The sequence below is a fragment of the Cnephaeus nilssonii genome, assembly GCF_951640355.1.
Source record: "Cnephaeus nilssonii genome assembly, chromosome: 10".
Classification (NCBI taxonomy): domain Eukaryota; kingdom Metazoa; phylum Chordata; class Mammalia; order Chiroptera; family Vespertilionidae; genus Cnephaeus; species Cnephaeus nilssonii.
Window position 1 is genome coordinate 71,312,534 of NC_137081.1, and position 26,982 is coordinate 71,339,515.

At 38.2% G+C, this 26,982-nt stretch overlaps 1 protein-coding gene across 1 annotated transcript in view; it reads left to right on the forward strand.

The window, feature by feature from the left end:
• LRP1B (LDL receptor related protein 1B) overlaps positions 1 to 26,982 on the forward strand; it is a 1,721,287-nt gene that overhangs the window by 1,090,849 nt on the left and 603,456 nt on the right. Inside the window, exons 23-25 of the mRNA XM_079782447.1 lie at positions 2,450 to 2,695; positions 23,063 to 23,260; positions 25,011 to 25,215. Of these exons, the coding sequence (XP_079638573.1) occupies positions 2,450 to 2,695; positions 23,063 to 23,260; positions 25,011 to 25,215 (649 nt within the window). The remainder of the gene's footprint in view (positions 1 to 2,449; positions 2,696 to 23,062; positions 23,261 to 25,010; positions 25,216 to 26,982) is intronic.

Below are 26,982 nucleotides of genomic sequence, written 5' to 3' on the forward strand. Positions count from 1 at the left end.
TAACCACTCTAAGAGGAGGTTCAGGGACCTGTGCTTATCAACAGGTTTTGGCTGGAACAAAGAATAAATTCTCCTGGCAGGGTTGAGCTTTCTGGGACAGGCACTTTAAAAGGGGGGATTGGTGAGAGGCAGAGTCATTCTAGGAATGCAGCCTTAAGCTGTTAGAAACTTTTCCAGTATTTGTTGAATCTCTTATTGTGTGGAACAGGGCGGGCAGGAGTGGAGAATGAAATTATTTGTGCCTAGAGTTTGCAATTTTTATAGTCCAAGGTTGGGGACCAGTTGACAAGAGAGCTCAGAGGAACCTTTGTCAGATAATCATTTTTTTAAAAAAATGACAGGTATAGGGTTAAGGAAGAATGGACAAGGGACTAGTCATTCAAATATTAGCATTAAATTTCCATATTTAGTTTTATATTTCAACGTGAATTTTTTTGTTTATCCTAAATCTGTGACTTAATTCCTCAGATAGTGTCAGGAAGAGACACTTCAGGACTAAGAGAACAGTCATATTTGAAATAAGCTGAAAGCATTGTAACTTTTTAAACAAATACATTTTTATTGATTTCGGAGAAGAAGGGAGAGGGAGAGAGAGATAGAAGCATCAATGAGGTGAGAGAATCATTGATTGGCTGCCTCCTGCATGCCCCATACTGGGGATTGAGCCACAGCTCAGACATGTACCCTGACCTGGAATTGAACCATGACCTCTATATTCAACCAGTGAGCTATGCCAGCAGGGCTGTAACTTTTTTCCCCCCCCACCTGCTGGGTACAGTGACATTTCTTTGAAGTAATTCTATTGAAAAAGAATGTCAGATAGTAGTGGGGGGTGAGGTGTTGTGCTTGAGGGAGGAAGTGGTGGGGGAGAGGTCAATGGGGGAAAAAAGGAGACTCGTAATACTTTAAACAATAAAGAATTAATAAAAAAGAATGTCAGTTGAACTAAAAGGGGGCAAATACTTTGAAATGACTGCTGTTTTGAAATTATTATGATTATGGGTGAACAAACACATTTGGAGGAACCAAGAAATGAATTGTTTTTTCCCCCTAAAATAATGCCAAAATTGAATTTCATTCTTAAAGAAAATAGTTAATATTATCATTTTCTTTTCTTACTACTGTCACTTCTTATATGGTAATAATTGATATAAAGAAAAGTTGGCCCATATGGAAGTTTAAGAAGTGTGGGAAATATTTTTTTGAAAACCTTACATTTCAGCCTAATTTTAAACTGGATAAATTTCCATGGATAACAGGAAATATTTGAGGTATGTAAGTATATATAACTGCAACTTATTGAACAACATTCTAATTTAGCTTGTCTCAAAATACAACTTCTAATTAAACAGCCTTTGAAAAGTACTCAAAAATATTTTAAATAAAAAAGTGTTTGTTGTCCTTATTGCTATTTATTTAATAGTGAATAGTAATGTGAAATATATTTTTGCAATTAATGTGCTTGCAAAATAATTAGCTGCTTTTTTTTTCAAGGGATAAGTATTCCAACTTGTCATTTTCCCAATTGGACAAGTAGTTACTCTTTTTAAGGCAGTTCTGTGTGTGTCTTTGGACAATTCTAATTTTTTTAATTCAATAAGTATTTTTAACTGCTTACTTCATGCTAGGGACAGTACTAACTATTTCATATGCACAGGTAAACAGAGCACATATATTGTATACCCTCAGGGAGCCTGCAATTTTATGATGAAGTAAAGTGATACATTAATATATATATTAATGATACATTAATATATTAGATATTATAAATACTGTAAAAGAATATCCTCTTTCTTTATAAACCAGTTATATTATTCATGCAGTTAATACTAGTTGCTCATTATTCCAGACAGGATCATAACAGCATATATATATATATATATATATCATACAATTTACCTAAATTAAAAATAAATAGCTGCAGCCTGTAAAGGGGAAACTAATCCATTCTTCATTTGCATTATCATTATAAATCAGACTATAGATGCAGAAAAAGGTATGTGGATATTATGCATATATATGCATATGCCTGTTTACTTATAAACATCAAGATAAGTCAAATGTTCAGATCATCAATGTATGTATATGCATCCCTTTTGGAAGACCTCAACAACTGATTTTGAGTAACCGATAAAAGGCTCACCACAATTACTCTACTAATAATAGAAATATTGAACCCATTTACCTCTGTGGGTACAACCAAGTGTACTCCAAAGTTTTACAGAAATGAAAATCTTTCATTCTCAATTCCTGTCATACAGAATTGCATTTGGTCATTGGACGAATTATTTCATCATTCCTAGCCCAACTCCTGAAAAAGAAATCTGAAAAGGCTCTCTTCTATTTATTATATTCTCTCTCTATTTTCAGCCTCAGGGAGTTGAGTTCAAAGATTAGTATTTAATTGATCAAAACAACCGATAATGCTCTAAAATCTCTTCTCTTATAGACGAATGTTCTCTGAACAACGGAGGCTGTAGCAACCACTGTTCTGTTGTTCCCGGAAGAGGAATTGTCTGCTCCTGCCCTGAAGGACTTCAACTCCACAAAGACAATAAAACGTGCGAGATTGTGGATTATTGTAGCAATCACCTAAAGTGCAGCCAAGTGTGTGAGCAGCACAAGCACACAGTCAAGTGCTCATGCTATGAAGGGTGGAAGCTGGATGGAGACGGTGAAAGTTGCACAAGTGTTGGTAAGTCGATGTGTGTTTTGCTATATTTAACAATAGCAAGTGCCTTTATGTTTCTGTGTATTGTGTATCTTTCTATATTTAAGAATAGATCTTAAGAAAAAAATCTAAAGACACTTTCAGAAAATTAGCAAAAGGCTTCATTTAATTTTAGGTAAGGCATAAGTAGAATCTTTTGGACAGGGAATGTTACAGTAATCTCTACAATTATAATTCATCAGATTATTTTTCCCTTAGATACTGTTTTTATCATTAACCGCCCCCCCCCCCCCCCAGGAACTTAACTTTTGTATGCTCCAAAGCTTTTACTTTTATTTCTCTTTACATTCTTTTTAGAATCTAAAGTCTGGTCCTTTCCCACACTTCTAACTGTATTCCTAGCACTCCCGAAAACAACTCCTTGTTCTGGCTGTTTTCATCTTATAACTCCCATTCAAAACACTGTGCTCATTGTTTAGGTCATATTTCTCAGTGGGAAAAGCATAAGAAGGCTATGGAGTTTGACATTTGGATTCTAATCCTGCAGCTGGCATTCATAATGTATGTGACTCCAGACAGGTTACATAAAACTCCTTGAGACTCGGTTTTCTCATCTTTTAAATATCAATATCTCCTCTATAGCATGTTGCAAGAATAGCATGAAACACTGGTTACTGTGCCCCACACCCAATAGGTGCTGAATGAATGATGGCGTCCCACTGTCTTTGCAGATTTGTAGTCTGCATCTTCAGGACACTTAGTGGTCCATGAATAGAATTGAAGGGGTCCATGAACTTTGTTGGGGAAAATATCACACCTTTATTTTCTTTACCCTCTCACTGAAAGTTAACATTTCTTCCAATTGTGAATGTATGACACAGACCAATTACTATCAGCAACTCTTATTGCATCTCCAATAGAAGTAATAGACATATTTGTATCATGTTCAAGTTTCTATATCTCAAAATGTCACTTATGTTCAAGCTTTGAAAACTACAGCTATTTCAATAATAGGAGTCATTAGACCCACTGCTTGATTTTGTTATTGAATACATTAATAAAAAGGCACATATGTTACTACAAGAGTGTTTATTGTTCAATGTTCAAAGTTGCATTTCAATGTATGAGTCTTGTATAATTGTGTACTTTTTTTTTACTTTTTAAATTATTTTTATACTCTTTAAAACTTTCTGATAAGCAGTACACAGACTTCATCAGACTGCTGAGAATCTATACATTATAAACATTTTAAATTTTGCCTCTTCTACTTAGATTGTATTTTTCCCTCTTCATCTCTGAAAATCCTGATATGCTGTAAGACCAACTAACTCAAATCTTTCTTCTTTAATGGAGTCTTCTTCCAAATATTATTGCTGGGTACTAATTTATCCTTTTCCATGAATATGTAATCACATTTTAAATTTGCTATCTAATTTTATTATCTACTTTATCTTTTCTATTTCTGTCTATTATGTTTCTTTATTTATGATCTCTCCAGTGAAATAATAATCATATAAAAGTCAGAAATTAAGTTATAGATGTTTTCACTTATATTTTACATAATATCCAGTTTAGTTCTGAAAAAATAATATTCAATAAAAATACTATATTTTTTCAGAGAATATTAAATTATTTTGTTTTATTTCAAATATTTTATGGTTATTTTCTTATGGCCATTAAAATTTGGGTTTTTAGAGGCCTAAAATAAGCAAATATTTATATGACAAAATAATTATCATGAGGAACTGGAAAAAAAGATAATTTGTTATAATGATAGTAGTTATCTAATTTATATGAATGTTTGGAGTAGGGGAAATATATCAAATTTTTACCTCAGACATATTTATAACCATATTTTACATGAGAATTGAATCATTAATTGTCTTTTGGATACAAATGACAGAATGATTGACATGGTGGTTTTGTACTCTGTGAAATCAATAACACTCATGTTCAATATTAGAGTAATTTAACATTTGAATATATGTGGCCAGGTGCAGAGATAATTTTTCTGATGGATTTGACCCCTTCTACACCCAGCTCAAAATGAAATTCTAAGAGTACCATAGGATTTCTCACTGTTAAGGTAGTTATATTTCACATCTGGCTTTGTTTATAATTTAAGAGGAAAGCAAAATTATGTAGGCTTACATTGGAGATATGTGGTCCCAAACCACTGCAATAAAGCTAATATCACAATAAATGAATCGTGAAGTTTTTGGTTTCTAATATATATATATATATATATATATATATATATATATATATATATATATATACACACACACATATATGTATATATATACACATATATATGTATATATATAAATTATGTTTTTACTATATTGTAGTTTATTAAGTGTGAAATAGTATTATGTGTATAAAGTAATATACTGTACATACATTGACTTAAAAAGTACTTTATTGCTAAAGAATACTAACCATTACCTGAACCTTCAAGCGTCATAATCTTTTTGCCTGGATGTTGATGGCTTCTGACTAGTCAGGATGGTGATTGCTGAAGGTTTGGGTGGCTGTGGCAATTTCTTAAAGTAAGACAACAATAAAGTTGGCTGACTCTTTCTGTCCCAAACAATTTCTCTGTAGCATGTGACACTGTTTAATAGCATTTTACCTACAGTAGAACCTCTTTCAAAATTGGAGTCAGTCCTTTTTCACACTGGCACTGCTTTGTCAACTAAGTTTATATGATACTCTAAAACCTGTATTGTAATTTCAACAATCTTTACTTTAGTCTTCATAAAGAGTAGATTTCATCTCAAGAAACTACTTTCTTGGTTCATTCATAAGAATTAACTCCTCATCTGGGAAAGTTTATCATGGGATTGCAGCAGCTTGGTCACATCGCCAGGCCCCACTTCTCATTCTAGTTCTCTCACTATTTCCACCACATCTGAAGTTACTTCCTCCACTAACGTCTTGAGCCCCTGAAAGTCATCCATCAGGGTTGGAATCAACTTTTTCCAGCACTAATTTATGCTGATATTTTCTCCTCTTTCCATGAATCACTAAGGTTCTTAATGGCATCTAGATCGGTGACTTCTTTCCAGAAGGTTTTCAATTTACTTTACCCAGATCCATCAGAGGATCCACAGTCGATGGCAGCTATAGCCTTACAAAATGTATTTCTGAAATAATATGACTTTAAAGTCAAAATTACTCTTTCCTTCATGGGCTGCAGAATGGATGCTGAGTTAGCAAGCATGAAAACAACATTAATCTCATTGTACATCTCCATCAGGGCTCCTCAGTGACCAGGTGCATGTGCAAGGAAAAGTACTATTTTATAAGGAATCATTTTTCCAGAGCAGTAGGTCTCAGCAGTGGACTTGAAATATTCAGTAAACCATGTGTAAACATATTTGCTGTCATCCAGGTTTTGTTGTTTTATTTATAGAGCACAGGTTGAGTAGATTAGCATTGTTCTTAAGGGCCTTAGGCTTTTGAAATGGTAAATGTGAATTGGCTTCAACTTTAAGTCACCAGCTGCATTAGCCCTTAACAAGAGAGTCAGCTGATCCTTTGAAACTTTGAAGCCAGGGACTGACTTCTCCTCTCTAGCTATGAAAGTCGTAAATGGCATCTTATTCTTCCAAAATAAGGCTATTTCATCTACATTGAAAACCTGTTGTTTAAGGTAGCCACCTTCATTGATTACCTTAGCTAGAACTTCTGGATAACTTACTGCATCTTCTATATCAGCACTTGCTGCTTTAGCTTTGCACTTTAGATTATAGAAGAAAGATTCTTTCTTTAAACTTTACAAACCAACCAAGCTTCAAACTTTTCTTCTGCAGCTTCCTCAATTGAAGGTTTTGGCTTAGGGGTATTGTGGCTGTTTGACCTTCCATCCAGACCACCAAATGGTGTGTGTGTGTGTGTGTGTGTGTGTGTGTGTGTGTGTGTGACACACACACACACACACACACACACACTAAGGCTGTTACTTACCATTGGTGTGTTCACTTGAGTAGCACTTCTAATTTTCTTCAAGAACTTTTCTTTTGCATTCACAGTGTGGCTAACTGGTGCACAGGCTTTTAGACTTTTTCATGCCTCTGTTGCTGAACTCAATCATTTCTAGCTTTTGATGTAAGTAAGAAATATTTGACTCTTCACTTGAACACTTACAGGCCATTTTAGGATTGATAATTGACTTCATTTTAATATTGTTGTGTCTCAGAGAGTACATTGGCCCTAGGAGAGGGAGGGTAGTGGGAATGTCCAGCCAATGGAGTAGTCAGGATACACACAACATTTATCCATTAAGTTATCTGTTTTATATGAGAGCAAGTTCATGGTGCACCAAGACAATTACAGTAGTAACATGAAAGGTCATAGATCACAGATCACCATAACAAATCCTATCTAATAAAGAGGGAATATGCTAATTGACCCTCACACCTTCTCAAAGATAGAGGCGCCCACAGCCACAAAATGGTGGCACCCAGTCCCCTCAACCCCGCCGGGGCGGCAGGCATGCAGGAAGGCCAGGCCCGCCTACTTCCAGAGTCCCCAAGTCCCCTCAGCCCCCAAGCAACTCAGGGTCAGCCCGAGGCACAGGCAAGCCTTGGATGGCGGCTGCCCAGCCACCCACGGCCACCCGAGGCTCAGGTAACCAGGGCCGGCCGAGGCTTGCACTGCTGGCAGTGGCAATAGCAGAGGTGTGATGGGGCATCGCCTTCCCCTGATCTCCGGGTTGCCTCCCACCCCTGAGGCCTCCTGGACTGTGAGAGGGGACAAGCTGGGCTGAGGGAACCCACTCCAGTGCATGAATTTTCATGCACCGGGGCTCTAGTATAATAATAATTAAACAGTTGGAAATATTGCAAGAATTACCAAAATGTGACACAGAGATATGAAGTAAAATGCTGTTGGAAAAAATGATGCCAATAGACTTGCTTAACTGAGTAGCCATTAACCTTCAATTTGTAAAAAAAAAACGCACAAAAAAAAAAACACACACAAAAAAAACACAGTACTGCAAAGCAATAAAATTTACCTGCTTATATTTTACATTTTAAAGATAATATGAGGCTTTTCTTACATGAAGAATTTAGCCTGCTGGTAATTTATCCCTTTCTGAAGCATATAGTGTACAAAATACCATTGTCAGCAATTATATTATTACAGATAACAGGTTTTTTTAGGAATTGAAATTAATTTTTATATAAAAACGATTTATTCTGCATTTTATTTACTTCATTTAAAAAAAAAATCCTATCCCAGATTCATAGTTCAATAAAAATGAATAGACTATTAATTATAGAACTTCATAGATAAGTTTCTGTTTTCTTGCTCTTCTCTTTCTTATTTCCATAATTCGTAAGTTGAGTCCTGGTTTTTAAAATGTGTTTTTCCTATTCAATGCAACACCTGTGCTTATTTTCTTTGTTATTCAGAAATAAAGAGTAATACAACACTTTATGCTTCAATTAGAACCATAATGCCATATTAATTTTTCCTTTTGAATTTCCTCTTTTGTTCTTTCATATTTTCTTCTGTAATTTTTTTCTTCCTAATTTCTATAACATCTGTTATTTTCTGAACTGCTGAACTTAATTCATTTTTTTTCTAAGTTCACACCTAACAATTTATTAGTTAAACTAGGGGCCCGGTGCACGAAATTCATGCACTGGGGGTAGGGGGATCCCTCAGCCCAACCTGCCCCCTCTCACATACTGGGAGCCCTCAGGGGATGTCCTACTGATGGCTTAGGCCCGTGCCCCACAGGGAGCATATCTAAGCCGCAGTCTGGCCTCCCTTTGTGGGAGGCAACCGGGCTGGTCAAGGGAAGACAACAGTCCCATCACCCCGCTGCTGCAGCCACTGTCAGTCACCGCAGCCACCAAGGTGTTTTCATCAACACAGACTTCAGTCCCTTCACCAAGAAAAAATGGCAACTTCCTTTAGGCATTTTCAAGATGTGTCTTTCATAGGATATGGATTTCTTTATTTATTTTTTATCCTCACCTGAGTGTATGTTTCCATTGACTTTTAGAGAATGTGGAAGAGAAAGGGAAAGACAGAGAAACACTTTGATTGGTTGCCTCCTGCATGAGCCCTGATCTGGGCCCCTGCCAGGGAGGAGCCTGCAACCTAGGTACATGCCTTTGATCAGAATCAAACCCAGACCCTGCTGTCTGCAGGCTGAGGCATTATCCACTGAGTCAAACCGGCTAGGCCAGGATATGACATTTCTTAGCCTTCCAGCAGCAGACCTTCATTTTTTTCTCCAGAAGTGTGGTGGAAAAACCCTAGATCACCTTTTTGGATTCTTATTACCCAAGTTACTAAGAATATTACCAGTGGCATACAGGAAGCTTAGCCAATGTGCAGTCAGAAAAGGTGTTTCCTCTATAGTTCAAACCAATGGAGGGCTGGGCCCTGCCCAGGCCTAAAGCCTCTGGCCGAAGCTTTAGGCTTGGGCAGGCCCCTCCAGCTCCCTCTGATCACCGGCTCAGCCCCTGCCCAGGCCTGCCCAGACCGAAAGCCTCTTGGGCAGGAGCGGACCCCCAGCTCCCTACAATCAATCGCAGGGGGTCCGCTCCTGCCCAGGCCAAAAGCAGACCCCCAGCTCCCTGCCCAGGTGATCAATCACAGGGGGTCCACTGGTGTCCCAGGCCGAAGAAACCCCCAGCTCCCTGTGATCGATGGCAGGGGGTCCGCTTGTGCACCAGGCCAAAAGCCTCCGGCGGGTCAGCTCGTGCACCAGGCCAAAAGCCTCCAGCGGACACCCAGCTCCGCGCTTTCAATGGCAGGGGGTCTGCTCGCCACGCCCACCATGGATAGAAAGCGGGGAGCTGGGTGTCCGCTCCTGCTCCAGGCCAAAAGCCTCTGGCGGAGGCTTTCAGTCTGGTGCCAGAGCAGACCCCAGCTCCCTGCAATCCATCGCAGGGGGTCAGCTCAGGGCGCCTATGTATGCAAATTAACCGCCATCTTGGTCGGGTTTATTTGCATACGCGCTCTGATTGGCTGGCGGGCATGGCTTGGCTGGTGGGCATGGCTTGGGCGTAGCGAAGGTATGGTCAATTTGCATATTACTGTTTTATTAGGTAGGATGTAATGATTTTCATAATTACTGTTTTTATGTTATTTAACTATAAATCTTATTTTTCTTGGATATCCCAATACTTAATTTTTTCAGTTCCTTACATCTTCCCTCTTTAACACAAATACATATATTATTAAACACTTTTTTCTGAAGTATTTGTTTCTTTGCTTTTTGCTAGGCAGCTCCCTTGCAATATTGCAGCATGTTTCCAGTATCATTGGAAAGAACATTATAGCATTCCTTTTTATTTTCACTTATAATTACCACCTACTGGTACACTATGTCCATTGACCAAACCTTAATTCTCAGATGCCTCTTGGAGAACTCCTCACTCTGAGGACTTCTGTTATCACCTCAAATCTGATTACTGTGGACTTTACATCAATAGCTATTATCTCTTTCTTATTATCCTATTCATTTCACCAGATATAATCAAGTCACATCAAATTAGTTGGCTAAAATGTACACTTTCTTTTTGCCCTCAATATTCCATAGTTATCTCAATGGTTCCAATTTTCTTCTGGTCCTTAGGATCACAACCTCAATTTATCTTTGACTTCTCCAGTTCTTTGTTCCCCTCTTTCTCCATATTTTAATCTTTTTTCTGCACAGTATCTCTTGGATTCAACCCACTTTCAATTGAGTAGCATCAGTACCACAGCAGAGCCCAGATTTTCTTATGTTGTAATGATGGCAGTCTTCTCTATTTGCTGTCATAATTTTATTTTTCCAGGATATGAGGAGAAGAATATTGAAACTTAAAGGAATATAGTCTTTTATTAACAAGGGAGAGAGAAATCCAAATCTGGAAAATGAGAAAGGAAAGCTGTCAGTAATATGGTCAAGAATAAAATTTGAAAGAAAAAAAATAATAAGCAGATGGTTACCTTGGTGAATAATCCTATATAATGAAAGCCTAATATGCTAAGTGTCTGGTCATCCATTCTACCAATCAAAGCGTGATATGCTAATGATATACTAAGGCTGTTCAGCCACTCACTATGATGTCCACTGACCACAAGGGGCAGACACTCCACCTGGTAGGTTAGCTTGCTGCTGGGGTCTGGCCGATCGGGACTGAGTGAGACAGGCTGGACATGCCCTGGAGCCCTCCCACAGTCCCTTCCTGTCTGGCCAACCTCCCATGTCCCTCCCTGGCCCTGATCATGCATCGGTGGGGTACCTGAGCCTGACCTTTACCCTTTCACAATCTGGGACTCCTTGGGAGATGTCAGAGAGCTGGTTTTGGCCCAATATTGCAGGCCAGGCCAAGGGACCCCACTGGTGCACGAATTTGTACACTGGGCTTCTAGTAGAATATAAAGTGAGATTAGGAGAATGAAGCTGTGGGGGGGGATGTAATCTGGCCATCCACTCCTTTACTTATTTTAATAAAATGACACTTTAACATAGTCTGAATCCATGATTTTACGGTAACTTTCTATTATTTATGGATAGAAACACAAATTCTTCAGCCTGCTATTAGGGCCTTCTATATTTCTGTTTATTTTATCTCTGCAACCTGATGTTTCATTATCTTCCACTCTGAGTTTCCACTCCAGGCATGTTATTACTGTTTCATCATTAGTAATGATGGTAATGTATAGGGGGCAAGGTTGTATAAAGTACTTTCATAGATATCACTTTATTTTACCATTTCCTTTGTGTGCTGTTTGTTGTCATCTATGATCTTACAGGATGACAATATTGTCTACATTCCCCCTGGAAATTTGAATTCTATACTCAAAATTTCCTCCTCTATGAATTATTTCTTCAAGTTAATCATTATAATACTGTATTGCTAATACCTATCATTCATTAAGCATCTGAAAACCCAACAATAGTGTGGTGAAGACTTAGGGAGGGAGAGGTGGAAGTGGGTGGACATGAGCAAAGGAGGGGGATTGAGGGATATCTGCAATAGTGTCAACATTAAAACATTTTAATAAAAAAATAAAACTAAAATGTGATGGGTAATTTATCATAATAAAAGCATAATATGCTAATTAGACCTGATGTCCTTCCGGACGAAGCCGGGGCTGTGAGGGAAGGCCAGGTTCCGGGTGCCAGAGGGATGCTGGTGCCGGCAGCCGGGTGAAGGAAGACCTACTTTTGCATGAATTTCGTGCATAGGGCCTCTAGTCCTCTATAATAAAAGCCTAATATGCTAAGTGTCCTGTCATCCAGTCATCCGTTCAACCAATCAAAGTGTAATATGCTAATGATATGCTAAGGTGGCTCAACTGCTCACTATGACATGCACTGACCACCAGGGGGCAGACACTTCAACTGGTAAGTTAGCTTACTGCTGAGGTCCAGCCGATCAGGACTGAGCAAGACAAGCGGACATGCCCTGGAGCTTTTCTGTGGTCCCTCCCCAGCTGGCCAACCTCCTGCATCCCTCCCCAGCCCCAATCATGCACCGGTCTGGCCTTCACCCTCTCACAATATGGGACCCCTCAGGGGATGTTGGAAAGCCAGTTTCGGTCCCATGATGGAATGACCAGTTGCTATGATGCACACTGACTACCAGGGGCAGACGCTCAAAGGAGGAGCTACACCTTGGTGGTCAATGCACTCCCACAGGGGGTGCACCACTCCACCAGAAGCTGGGCTCATGGCTGGCAAGCACAGTGGTGGTGGCAGCAGCTTCTTCGGCTACCGGCAGGCACCTGGGACCCATGGGGATTGGGCCTAAGCCATCAGTTGGATATCCCCTGAGGACTCCTGGACTGCTAGAGGGTGCAGGCTGGGTTGAGGGACCCCCGCCCCCGACTGCACGAATTTCGTGCACTGGGCCACTAGTAACTTATAAGAAACTAATTGGATGCCCTACCTGGTTTGGCTCAGTAGATAGAGTGTCTGCCTGTGGACTGAAGGGTCTAGAGTTTGATTCTGGTCAAAGGGCACATACCAGGGTTGCAGGCTCAATCCCCAGTAGGGGGCGTGCAGGAGGCAGCCAATCTATGATTTACTCTCATCATTGATGTTTCTGTCTCTCCCTCTTCCTTCCTCTCTCTCTAAAAATCAATAAAAAATTTAAAAAAGAAACTAATTGGATATTATTACTGTGATTTGATACCTATGCAAACAGACACAGAAAGATTACTTCATTTACTCGGGACCTTGTGACTAAGAGATAGTAGAGCAAAGTTATTTTTAAAATTTTATTATTTATTGATAATTTTTCTGTTAATATCACTACCTTTTCTTATTGATTTGTAGGAGTTAATTGTATGTTCTAAATTTTAGACATTTCAAATATTCTTTCCATGTTTTAATTTTAGTCATATTGACCTTTTTTATACTATTTCTGTTTATCTTTCTGCTTCCCTCACTGACTTCTTCCTTTTCTTTCTTTTCCCCATAATAATTTTTTATCTCTTTAATATATAATGTATTCTGGGCTAACTACTCATTGAGTCTTATAATTAGTCATTCCCTCATTTATGTCATCATAAATATTTATTAAATGCAATCTAGCAAAAGGCAATGGGATATATCCTAGAAATTAAAAGTTTTTTATTCAATCCTTTATCCCAATACCCCAATGAGTTCTCTCTCTCGTCACACACAACCCAAATTATGATTCTTTCTACTTATTAACAGAAAGAATAGATGACTTTTTAAAAACTAGAAATATAAAGCATAGCTATTGAGATAAAAAATATCAGAAATTTCCAGGAAAATAATTAAGAGGAGAAAAACAAATAAACAAAAATAGCTTGCAAGAAAAACTGATGGACAGCTAGTGACAAAATCTTATAAATTCATAGGTTTGAGTATTAGTTGAAAGCCTATCTTTCCCTTCTTTCTCTAGATCCTGTCCTCTGACTTTATGTATGTCACACTTCAGTAATATTTCACTACCATTTATTTTCAATATAACTATACTAGAGGCCCAGTGCATGAAATTCGTGCATGGTGTGGGGGGAGTTGTCCCTCAACCCAGCCTGCACCCTCTCCAGTCTGGGACTTCCCTCAAACAATCTGGGACTGCTGGCTCCTAACCACTCACCTGCCTGCCAGCCTCATATCCCCTAACTGCTCCCCTGCTGGCCTGATTGATGCCTAACTCCTCCACTGCCTGCATGATCATCCCCAACTGCCCTCCCCTGCCAGCCTGATGGCCTCCAACTGCCCTTCCCTGTGGTGCGGAGGGAACTGGGGGACTCTGGCTGGATGAGGCGGGGCTGAGGGGACTGGGTGCTGCTATCTTGTGGCTGTGGGCGCTGCCATCTTGTGAGGGTGTGGTAGTCAATTAGCATATTCCCTCTTTGATAGATAGGATATAGGTGAAGGAATGGAAAAAAGGAAGTCATAATATATATTGAACCAGAGAAATGATAGATCACTTACAATTCATAAGTTTCTACAGTGTAAAAAAATATATCAGATGATGGGGAGAGAGAAATAAAAATAAATTATTAAATACAAAAAAAATAAGTAAAAACTATTAAATATCAGAAGATAAACATTGTAACTACATACCACTTTTTGTTTAATAAATGTATATGTAATAAAGAATCAGGTGTTATTCCTGTACAATTGCTGGTTGTAGTATTATACTAACAATTTACCCTGAGAGTACTATAGAGAGACTTTTTTTCTTAGACAAGTCATCTACTGCTTTCTTATTCTGTCTTGTAAAAATCATTATGAGAACCTGTAGTGGGACTTAAAGAAAATGGAATTATATGTAGAACACTACAGTCTTGTGAGTATTTTTTTACTAGTAAAGCTACTTGTGATATACCGTACTTTCCGGTGTATAAGACGACTGGGCGTATAAGATTTTCCTGGCTTAAAATGTCGTTTTATACCCCAGAAAATATGGTATGTTGGACTATATTGATTTGATTAGATATAATGGATTAGATATATTGGACTACCATATTTTCTGGCGTATAAGATGACTTTTTAACCCAGGAAAATCTTATATGCCCAGTTGTCTTATACGCCAGAAAATACGGTAGTACATTTAAAAACATGAAATTCATCACCATAAAAAATGTAAATTGTAACCACTTTGTTTTGTACATCTGTCATCTCATGATATGCTAAAGCAGAAAAATTTTAAGCCAGTTCTAAATTAAAAGTGTAATGTGCTGGTTTGAGCTGTTAAGTTCAGTCATTTCTGAGACAGGAGCTAGTGTACTAGAAAAATTATCAGAAAACTATAAAAATGAATGACTACTTCATATTTTGCTGATATTCATTCTAAATTGAGTTTGCCTCCAAAGAACATAATATACTACATCAAAATTGGTATACAACAGAAATTTCTTCATTGTGTTTTATTTCCAAACTAGAGGCCTGGTGCACGAAAGTTGTGCACTTGGGGGAGGGGGTCCCTCAGCCCAGCCTGTGCCCTCTGCAGTCTGGGAACCCTTGGGCGACGCTTTACCGCCAGGGAGTGGGCCTGAACCGGCAGTTGGACATCCTTAGAGCCGCTGCGGAGCTTGTCAGCTGTGAGCCCAGCTTCTGACTGAGTGGGACTCCCCCTGTGGGAGCACACTGACCACCAGGGGGCAGCTCCTTCATTGAGTGTCTGCCCTCTGGTGGTCAGTGTGCCTCATAGCAACCACTTGTTCTGCCTTCGGGACGAAACCAGCTCTCAGACATCCCCCGAGGGGTCCTGGATTGCTAGAGGGCTCAGGCCAGGCTGAGGGGCCTGACCGGTGCATGATTGGGGCTGGGAGGTTGGCCAGCTGGGGAGGGACTACAGGAGGGCTCCAGGGTGTGTCCAACCCATCTTGCTCTGTCCTGATCGGCCGGACCCCAGCATCAAGCTAACCTACTGGTCAAAGTGTCTGCCCCCTGGTGGTCAGTGCATGTCATGGTGAGCAGTTGAGCGGCCTTAGCAATTCATTAGCATATTATGCTTTGATTGGTTGGATGGCCGACCGGACGACTGGACACTTAGCATATTAGGCTTTTATTATATAGGATATTTTATATATAGTTTTATTTTTTATATATAGTTTTATTTATAAAAAATATTATAAGACTTGGAAATTTGAAATTCAGTCTTCATGATTTCCCACTAGCATATGAAATTACATATTGGATTATTCATTACAACTTTTTTATTCTCTCAAATAAAGAATAATAATTTAATAAACCAACATAAATCTAAAAAGTAGTGAGGCATTGGAGAAGTTATCAAGATTCAGAGTTCAAATATGATTTTTAATATTTATATTTTTTATTTTTAGTAACTGGTTTATTATAGTTAAGCAAATCAAGTAGCATTTATCAAGCAACTATATTCTCAACACAAAATGACTTAAGTACAAGAACTTGAAAGGCTTTGAAGAGTTTTAGTAAAACACCCAACAAGATGTTTTAACCACCATTCATTCTATTATGAAATCTTCCAAAAATATTTGAAACCAATAAAAAATAGTGCATTCACAATCAATATTTTAAAAATATTGAAATTTTGTTATTCATGATACAAATCTCTTTTTTGTTTTGTTCATCCTCACCCACATTTTGCTGCTTCCCTGCGTTTGTTTCTATGTATTTGATAGAACTGTATGCCTCCTGGCATTGGTAAAGTGGCCTTGTGTAATAGGTGTCCTGTAGGGCCAGGTGCAGCCTCCCCATTCACCTGAGCTGGGCACGCCAGGTATGCCCCTGTGTGGGCTGTGTGCACTATTCTGTTGTAGTTGAGTCTTGATTGCTATTGGCATCACTGGGAGAGATTTACCCCCAGGCCAGTCAGCTGCACAGAACAGCTATGACTGACTACAGGGGAGGAGTTGCTGTGCAGGAGTGAACCCGATGAAGCCAGACTTACTTCCATGGGGCTTTGGTGCTTACTGGGTCTGCCCCATGAGTGTGTAGGTGGTAGGGATGTAATCTAGCATAGTCTTAAGCTGTCCACTGGTTGCACTGGCTCTGGGGCCTGCGGGAGGTGCAAAGTCAGCCACTGCCTGTGCCCTGCCTGGGGCCACTTCAGAGTGATTTATAGATGGCTGCTACTTGTGTTGAGCTTGGAGGTGTCCAGGAGAGGCCAAGCTGTGAACCAAGGCCAACTGCCACTAGTCCTGGGACTGGGGTCACTTAGCAAGAGGTAGGGGGTACACAGAGGCCAGATGCTGTTTGTGTGAGAGATTTTAGGAAAGTTCAATGCACGAGGCAAGAGAGCCTTTGGAAACAGCTTGGATGGGCCCGCAAGTAGGTTGGAGAGGGGCCCCAGAGAATCAACAGGGTTGGGCAAACAGTGGTAACCAGGTTGATGGAGAGTCAGATATGGGGCCCACCTGTTAGCTCTGTTCGGGTAAGAGCTCAGCAAAGGAACAGTGACCTCTGCCAGCACTTTTGTCTGGCAGAAAGCTCACCCTGATGCCAGACAATTTATTTATTCCCCATATGTCCCTGTTCCCTTTCAAGTTGCTACCCCAACACTGGAGCTTAGAGGGAGTGAGTCCAAGTAAGCCTGTGCTAGGACCCTTTAAGAAAAACTGCTTGAGACTCCAGCAGCCTGTGTCACTTACCCACAATCTCCACTGGTTTTTACACCCAGAAGTTATGGGGACCTTTCTTCAACTAGAACCCTGGCCTGGGGGGGTCTTCACAAATATTTTAGAGCATGCATGACCAAAAATGTTATTTTATCTTAAAAACCGAGACAAAAAGACCTAATAATTTTAGTGACTTTCCTTTATTTGTATCAGAGGCAAACGCAGAATCTAGGCCTTTACTGTAGAATCCTATTTCAGTTGTAAAAGACAAGTCAGTAATTTGTGGTTCAAAAAATATATACTTTTCTGGTTGGGTGGGTGGAAAGAGATCAACCAAAGAACTTGTATGCATGCATGCATAACCCATGTACACAGACAATAAGGTGGTAGAGGCCTGGGGTGGTGGGGTGAGGGTGGGCTATAAGTGGTCAATGGGAGAAAAAAAGGGACATAATATAAGACTTTAAACAATAAAGATTTTAAAAATATATATATTTTCTCAAATATGGCATACAAGTAAGAGCAATAAGTCATCTTTTAAATATTGTTATGGTAAAAACGAGTCCTCCTGAAGGGAAAAAACAGGTTTTACAGTAATTGTCCTACTGAATTACCTTGTTCAGCATATATGTCATGCCTAAACAATTCTTGTTGTGTTTATGTTTCCAAAAGCTGGAAACGATAATTCCTTCTTTTATAGGTTTAATTTTTATTCTTAAGAATAACTAATCTTGCCCTAACCAGTTTGGCTCAGTGGATAGAGCGCTATTCTGCGGACTCAAGGGTTCGATTCTGGTCAAGGGCATGTACCTTGGTTGCGGGCACATCCCCATGGGGGGTGTACAGGAGGCAGCTGATCGATGTTTCTCTCTCATTGATGTTTCTAACTCTCTATCCCTTTCCCTTTCTCTCTGTAAAAAATTAATAAAATATATTTTAAAAAAATAACTAATCTTAATAGGAAAATATATATCAATGCTTAAAACTTGTACCAATGCAGAATAAAGTGAAAATTTGTTTTGTTCCCACTCCTGAATCCCAGTCACCAGTTACCATGGCAGAGATAAGAGCATTCTTTCATCAATCCTTTAATAATTATTTTTTAGGTTTAGAAAAATCTTTTATTTTTTTAACTTAAATGTTAGCATAGTATGTGCACTGTTTGTATATTGCTATTTTCTACGTACAAAGTGTTGGTAAGTATTTCATATTAGCACACATGTAGTAATCACATTAATGTATGTGGCCAAATAATATTATACTGTATGAATGTACTATATGTTATTTATCCAGATGCCTCTTGATGAAAATTTATGTTTTGAATCTTTTGCTATTACAAACAATATTGCAAAAAATTTCCTTGCTCATCTGCCTTGTACATATAAAACTTTATCGTTATAATGAATTTCTGACAAATGGACTTACTTGGTCAAGGGAGATAGATATATAGATAGATAGATTTTTTTATGGTTGCCCAGTGGTTCTCCAAATAGATGATAATAATTTATAGTTCCATTATCAATATGTTGGAGTGCCTTTTGTCTACACTTTAATTGATACAGTGTCTTATCAAACATTTTCATTATTTTAAAATCAATTTATTATTTTATGAGAGAAATTGAATACTTTTTACAATGTAAAAGTTGTTTATGTTTTTCTTTCTATGAATTGTTTGTTCTATACCCTTTACCTTTTATTTACTTGAGTATTTTCTTCTTGTCAATTTATAGGAGCTCATGTGTAATAGAGAATTTAGTCCTTTGTTATATGGTAGATATTTAACCAAACTATGGTAGATAGTTTGCCTTTTGACATTTTTGACATTGTTTTTGTCCTGTAATTTTTTTAAACATACATTAAACATTATTTTTGACTTGTGTCAAACTAAGACAGGCCTTCCTCATTCTGGAGTTCTAAAAATATGTTTTATGTTTACTACTAACACTTTCGTGGTTTTATTTACTACATCAAAATTTTATGCCATTGGGAAATTAATTTTTTGTGTTAAGTCAGAAAATCTTCCAACTTAATTTCTTCTCCAGGTTTCCTAAAGCAGCCTTATAGTCAGTTATGAGTCAGTACCAAAGTATTTTTCTATTGAAACAATAATATATTTTAATACCAGTTGAAGTAAGTCACTATTATATATATTTATCCTGAAATTCTTCTGGTGAGTTATACTTTTTTAACATAGCCTTTAGAATTATCTAGTATTATTTTAAAGAATGGTTGTTGCAATTATTTTTCGCCACAGAAAATTTATAAATTAGGCAGAAGCAAGATCTTTGGGATGTTGTTGTTTTCAATCTAATAATACTATTTACCTTTCCATATTTGATGTCTTTCTTTCATTAGTGTTTTAAATTTTTTTCATATAATTTTTTTTATATTTCTTAATAATTTTATTCCTGGATTCCCTGTCTTTTGTTGTTGTTGTTGTTAACGTGTATTTGTTGTTTTCTATTTTGTCTTTTCAGAAGCTATTATATGTAGGAAGGTTAGTGATTTTGTCTAAAAATCTGTAATCAAGCCCTTTCTCTAGCCCTTGTTGCTGGCATCCACTGTTCTGCATTCTGTCTCTGTTGTTTTGCCTTTTATTAGAATGTCATAGAAATGGAATCATATAGGATATAGACTTTTGAGCCTATTTTGTTCACTTAATATACTGCATGCCTGTTTGTTTCTTCATTCAGACCCTCCTCCTAGGCCTTAACAGTGCTCTGAGGGGGTCCTGAGACCAAGTTGTACTCCCATCCTGCTTTTTTAAAGAGTGATTGTGGGATGTGCCCCTTAGTTGTATTATATCCTTTGAGAACTGTTCCTGTCAGCCTTCTTTTACATCTTCTGTTTGCATGCATTCATCGGCCCTTCCTCTTATACTGTATGTTTTTATCACAGATGTCTTCCAGTGTTAGGGAAGAAGAAACTTGGATTTCTTTACTTTTGTCTTCTCTTTTTTTTTTTCTTTATGGATTTCTTTCTTCCTCTGGTGTGATATTCCTAGGGCAGAGACAGTAACACATTACCTTGCAATTTTAAAACTATACGTTCTTTAATAGGTATTAAATATAAATTTCTCTAGCAAATAGCTGCTGCACTGATAATTTAGTGCTTGACTAAGGGCGAGCTGTAAACCAAAGGATGGGGAAGCTGTTCAGAGCTGAAATGTCCCTAGTTTTAGTACATGGTAAGAAATATCTTATTTCCTTTCATAGAATCATCTTTTCAGCATTTTCTCTTATGCAATATCCCTTTTGCTTATTCCATTGAGTAGTCTTTGGAATATAATATCCATAATAATTATTAAACATATATTAAGATATTATTAAGTATTCATACTTTAATTATCAATTACCATAATAACTATGTTATACATAAAAAATGTTGAGGGTCAGAACTTTAAGTAAACTTCTACAATGTACACAGATAGTTGATAGCAGAACTCTGTCTTACACCTGCATTTTCTCACTCCAAGTCTATAACTTTTTTACTACATCACTGTATCCTCCACATTTGTATTTACTGGGACAGATTTCAGCTTACAAATCACATTTGCATACATTATTTAATTTGATTCTGACAACAGTTTAAGTTAGATTGAAAGTAGATTATTGTTAACCCCATTTTACAGGTAAGGGCACTTAATTTCAAAAAAGGCAAATAATTTTTCAAAAGCAACGAGTTGTTTCATAGCCAGAGCAGAAAATCAAACAGGGCTCCTAATCCGTATCTTTCTTTTAAATGACAGAACATCCAATCATTTTTTGCATTAATAATGATATATTCTGATTTAAAATTTTATGAGTATTTTTTCTATTGAGAGCCATTTGAAACTATTTTGTTCATGTTTAGTGTCTTGTATCCATTAGCTATTGTCATAGCGATGTTATCACTGTGCAATAAGTAACCACAATAGCTAAGTGATCACAATACACATAATGTTTGTTCACAAGTTCTCAGGCCTTCTGAGCAATTCCTGTGGTCTTGGCTGGACTTACTGATGTGCTACACAGTCAGCTGCAGGTCTGTTGGTTAGCTCTACTGATCATGGCAGGGCTCTCTCCCATACTATCATCTAGTTTCTTGGGATGTATTCAGTTTCTCTCCACATTTATTCATTAAAAAAAAACAACATTTAATTAAAGTGCTGGGAAGAGCTTCCTAAAGTATATTCATGTCCAGTGGGAAATAAAATGGCAGCAACGCCCCTACACCAAGGGTTGCCAGCCGAGGTTCACACCCTTCTGAACCTAGGTTTACATGTGTTCTTCCTCTGGTGCTTGGTCTTAGGGACATCATAACAAGCAAGACAGATAAAACCCATGTTTTCATAGAGCTTATTATCTAGTGAGGGAAATAAATGATCAACAAGTAAATGCTGGTTTTAAAATATACTTCAAACAGAATGAATAATCCATGGTGATATAATGGAGATGGGTCTTAATTAGGTAAACTAATCAGGAAAGACCTCTCTGTAAAGATGAGTTTAATAAGAACAGTAAACCTGTTTGCAATTGATAGAAACCCAGTTTAAATTTATTTGAATTGATAAGTGCATTGGCTCACCTATACAAAGTGTGGGGTGTGCATAGGAGATCTGAAGGAGGGAACTAGTCTTAGGGGTAATTGGAACTATAGCTTTGAATGTTCTTAGAACACAGTCTCTGCCCAGGTCATCGCTGCTTCATGCTCTGTGACATTTTTCTCTTCTACAATACCACAAATAGGTTTCTTCAACTTACAAGAACATTAATATTCGCAACATTAGCCTTAGAGATTGGTGACCTAAAAGGAAAAGAGAGTAGGTTCCCTCATCTTGAAAGCTTCTCTCCAAGTTTACAAACCTATTAACCAGACTTAGATCTTACAAACCCATTAACCAGACTTAGATCTTACAAACCCATTAACCAGACTTAGATCTTACAAACCCATTAACCAGACTTAGATCTTACAAATCCATTAACCAGACTTAGATCCACCTCCTGGGAGGATCACTGTGGACAGGGCTGATTATAGCAGCTCACTTTCAGAGGGTATATCTACATTTGGGATAGGAAAACCAATTTTTCTAAAGGGAAGTGCAGAGAGCTGACACTAATATGAAAATGGGGGAAATCTTTGCAAGCCTGGCTCTCTCCCTCAAAAATATATTCATCAAACAGAATTCAAGTGTAAATTATAATAGTATGTTGGCCAGTAGTTGGTACAGAGCTTGATACATTTTTTAAATAATAACAATTTTTGGTAACTTTTGGGTGTTCAAACTTTTTTTCAGGTACAAAATATAAAACTTTAATCTTCTGTTTTTAAAGCTTCTTGCTTTCTTTCCACTCAGGCCTGATCTAGGCTTAAAGACTAGTGAGGATGAGTGTACGCATGACTTTCTTGGACTGTGGAGAACACTTCATTCTATGGGGACCACTTCTTAACTTTACACTCATCAGTTGTTTTTATAGAAATCCTCTTCCTATTGGATCTTTCTCCTTCATGGACCTGTAGGCATGTGATGAGCTGAGTGGCAGAACTAGTTTTAGCTCATTCTTAGCATTTTCTGTGGTTTTCCTGATATTTGGATTGTCAGCTGGAATTTCATTAAAACAGAAAATCTTCCATTTTGTCTTTGAATTACAATAATTTATACCTTATTTTATTAAATACAATAAACCTAAATTATTCAAGTTTTTTTTTTTAATTTTTGGGAAAACTTATTGCTTCTTTAATGACAGAGAATAATATAATAAATTATACTTTTGAATGAATGGATTTTGACCTCAAGCATTTTATTACACTTACCAAAGTACATGAATATTTTCATAAATTTATTAAAAATAAATTTAATTTCAGATCCCTTTGAAGCATTCATCATCTTTTCCATTCGCCATGAAATCAGAAGGATTGACCTTCATAAAAGAGACTATAGTCTACTTGTTCCTGGATTGAGAAACACAATAGCTCTTGATTTTCACTTCAATCAAAGTTTACTTTATTGGACAGATGTTGTAGAAGACAGAATATACCGAGGCAAGCTTTCTGAAAGTGGAGGTACATATGTTACAATTTTAACTTAATGTTTACATTAGTTTTGAACTGCAAATTCCAGAAAAATATATTGTAATCAAAAGAAGTTTTGATTAATCTTTGACTGTTGGTTCTTTATCTCTTCCTTAACATATGTAAAACCAGTGATGTCACATATACCTGTGAGAATATGTTGGGGGAGTGAGTGGTGAAGGCCTGTGGTATTCATTCCATTTTTAAATTGTGGGCTTTATCACTGACATGTGGTGAAGAAATTTATTTATAAGGAAAAAAGTGACTATCTTCTACAGGCTAACAATTATATTTGTGAGTTAAAAAAGTTGTTTTTATTTTGTTATAATCTTGCAGACTATCTCAAAGAAATGGTGAAGGAATTTTTGCAAAGACTGCTAATATGAGCTTATTATTTTTGCCATGTTTTGACTTATCTCTTCTTTGTAATCTAGGCTTTTCTTAAGTAGCAAGTCTTTGAGATGAATATATATTTCTTCTTCTTCTTGAAACTGTTATATCTGTGTAGCAGTTCAATGCCCAGATATTTCTATGAAATTCAAAATTCCTCCCTAAGTCACATTTGCACATTGGGGAAAAATGGTAATATTTAAGCATATAGTATGGTTATAATGGGTGAATTTGTGTCCTGTGTCATATTGCAAGATGCCAATTTCAAATGATGGATTTAGATCTATGGCATTAGATGGTTAATTGTTTAAAAAACACACTTAAAATGTCTAACTACAATCACTGGTAATGACATAAGCGATGAAGGAGTTTTTAAAATATTCCATTTAAATTGTGAAAGAAGCTAAGGAGTGGATAAATAAGAGTATTGGTGGACATTACCAAGTTACTTATTTTTATTTAGACCACACTAATGCCTTCTTCCGTTATTTGCAAATGTGTAATATCTTGCAAATCTTATGGCCTAGGGATGGGGGTAAAGGGAGTGTGATTTGGGGCTTATCTCCTTTCAGGTTAAATGCAATGAAATCTCTCCTATCTGTCATGCTTCTAAAAATAGTGGGTGCTAGTAACAAAATAAACTGATGAACGAAGTGGATCCAGACACTCGAAGCATGGAACAGAGAGCAGAAACTCAGAGGGAAGGCAGGGTGGGTGGGTGGGAGATAATCAACCAAAGAACTTGTATGTATATATGCATAACCCATGGACACTGACAATAGGGTGCTGAAAGCCTGGGGTGAGGAGCAGGGGTGGGCTGGAGGGGGTTGAGGGGGGGAAATAGGGGGACATATGTAATACTTTCAACAATGAAGAATTATTTTAAAATAAATAAGTAAGTAAATAAATAAAATAGTGGATGCTGATTAACTATGATGCTGTTGCCAGAGGTGAACTTTTCCCTTTATTCTACCCATGAGGGTCAACGTTTAAATTTAAGTGCACTGATTTCAACCAGTGCATCATTATTACTCCCAATATCCCTTGTTCTGCCTAAAAAGTCAGAAATGAGAAATAACATTTTTGTAACCTAAGTATTGTTATTTGCTTTAGAAGTCTATTCCGCTGTCACTGAAAAGACCTAGAAGATTAAAAATTTCTGGTGGGGAAAACAGTAATTCTAAATTCGGGTCCTGTTTCATTTCCTTTGTGCCAAGTATTACTTTTGCACTCTATCTCTCGGAGTTAATATAATGTTTAAGTACATTATAGGGCTAATAAGTAGGCCTTTTCCTTTATGCTTAACATGTTTCTTAAGTGAGTACAAGTGCTGATTTCCCTTCTGTTGTAGGTGTAAGTGCAATTGAAGTGGTTGTAGAGCATGGCCTAGCCACCCCGGAAGGACTGACGGTTGACTGGATAGCAGGCAACATATACTGGATAGACAGCAATCTGGACCAAATTGAAGTGGCTAAACTTGATGGTTCCTTAAGAACTACACTAATAGCAGGAGCCATGGAACATCCCAGGGCTATTGCTTTGGACCCAAGATATGGGTAAGAAGTTTGCCTTTCACATATCCACTTTGGCATAAAAATATAACCTTTGAAATTAATATCAAGTTCAATTACCTCATAAATTATGAGTTCAAAGTGCTTATTTTGTGCATGTGTGTATGTGTGTGTGTGTGTAGTATGAATGCATATATATATATATATATAAATAATTATACATATATATAATTTTATATACTGTATATATTAGTCTATTACCTTGAATTTGATTATAGGTTTATATATAGATACTTTTTAGAGGATATACATTTTTAAAGTAAGGGCTATAGGTAGGCCTATTGAAAGCTATTGTAACTCTACTTAGAAGCAATAATTTAGTGACATTCTCTTTGACCTGCCCAAAATACTGTAGTTGTGTCTAATGGTTGCAAATCACAGTCTTTGATCCAAACAGTCACAGATGTTAACCACCTCACCCTTTACTTGTTGTGTATGTATTTGGAGTCAGTTTAAAAGAAAATTAGAACAAGCTTGAAGGAGCCCATTGGTGAGATGCTGACTCTTGGGACATTTGAAAGACAAGGCATATGATTCTGGAAAACAAGATCAGATGTGGAGTAACTCAGGTTATTGCCCCCGCTGTTTCCTGTGTGTTCTTCTGTGAGACAGCAGAAGGGAGGGCCTGGATTTGGAGCCAGAAAATGAGGGTTCCAATCACGTATTCTCTGGAGAAGCTACTAAAGTGTATGATCTTCCCTTTTAGTTTTAGATCCTCAAACTACGGCCTGCAGGCCACATGAGGGTGTTTTTGCTGTTTTGTTTTTTTACTTCAAAATAAGATATGTGCAGTGTGCATAGGAATTTGTTCATAGTTTTTTTAAACTATAGTCCGGCCCTCCAATGGTCTGAGGGACAGTGAACTGGCCCCCTGTTTAAAAAGTTTGAGGACCCCTGCGCTTAGATCTTAGTTTTCTTGTTTGTGAATCAGAGAGAACCCTACCTAATAATAGAGTAATATGCAAATTGACTGTACCTTTGCTACACCCACAAGCCACGCCGACCAGCCACGCCCACCAGGAAACTATGGATCGCAGGTAACTGGGTGTCGGCTCCTGCCATCTGTCGCAGGGAGGCTGGGGTGCAGCTGAGCCCAAGGCCGGAAAAGCCTCTGCCAGAGGCTTTTCCGGCCTTGGGCACCAGCGGGGAGCCTGTGATGGATTGCAGGCAACCGGAGGTCAGCTCCTGCGATCCGTGGCAGGCAGGCTGGGGTGCGGCCGAGCCCAAGGCCAGAAAAGCCTCTGCCAGAGGCTTTTCTGGCCTTGGGCACCAGCGGGGAGCTTGTGATGGATCACAGGCAACTGGGGGTCTGTTCCTGCGAGGGGTTCTGCTCCTGTGGTGGATTGCAGGGAGCTGGGGTCCCCTGCCCAATGGGTGGTGTCTGTGATCACAGGGAGCTGGAGGTCCCCTTCCCAGGCCTAAAGCTTTGGCCAGAGGCTTTAGGCCTGGGCAGGGCACAGCCAATGATTCGTGTGAACTATAGAGGAAACACCTTTTCTGACTGCCCATTGGCTAAGCTTCCTGTATGCCACTGGTAATGTTCTTAGTAACTTGGGTAATAAGAATCCAAAAAGGTGATCTAGGGTTTTTCCACCACACTTCTGGAGAAAAAAACGAAGGTCTGCTGCTGGAGGGCTAAGAAATGTCATATCCTGCCCTAGCCGGTTTGACTCAGTGGATAGAACCTCGGCCTGCCGACAGCAGGGTCTGGGTTGATTCTGATCAAAGGCATGTACCTAGGTTGCAGGCTCC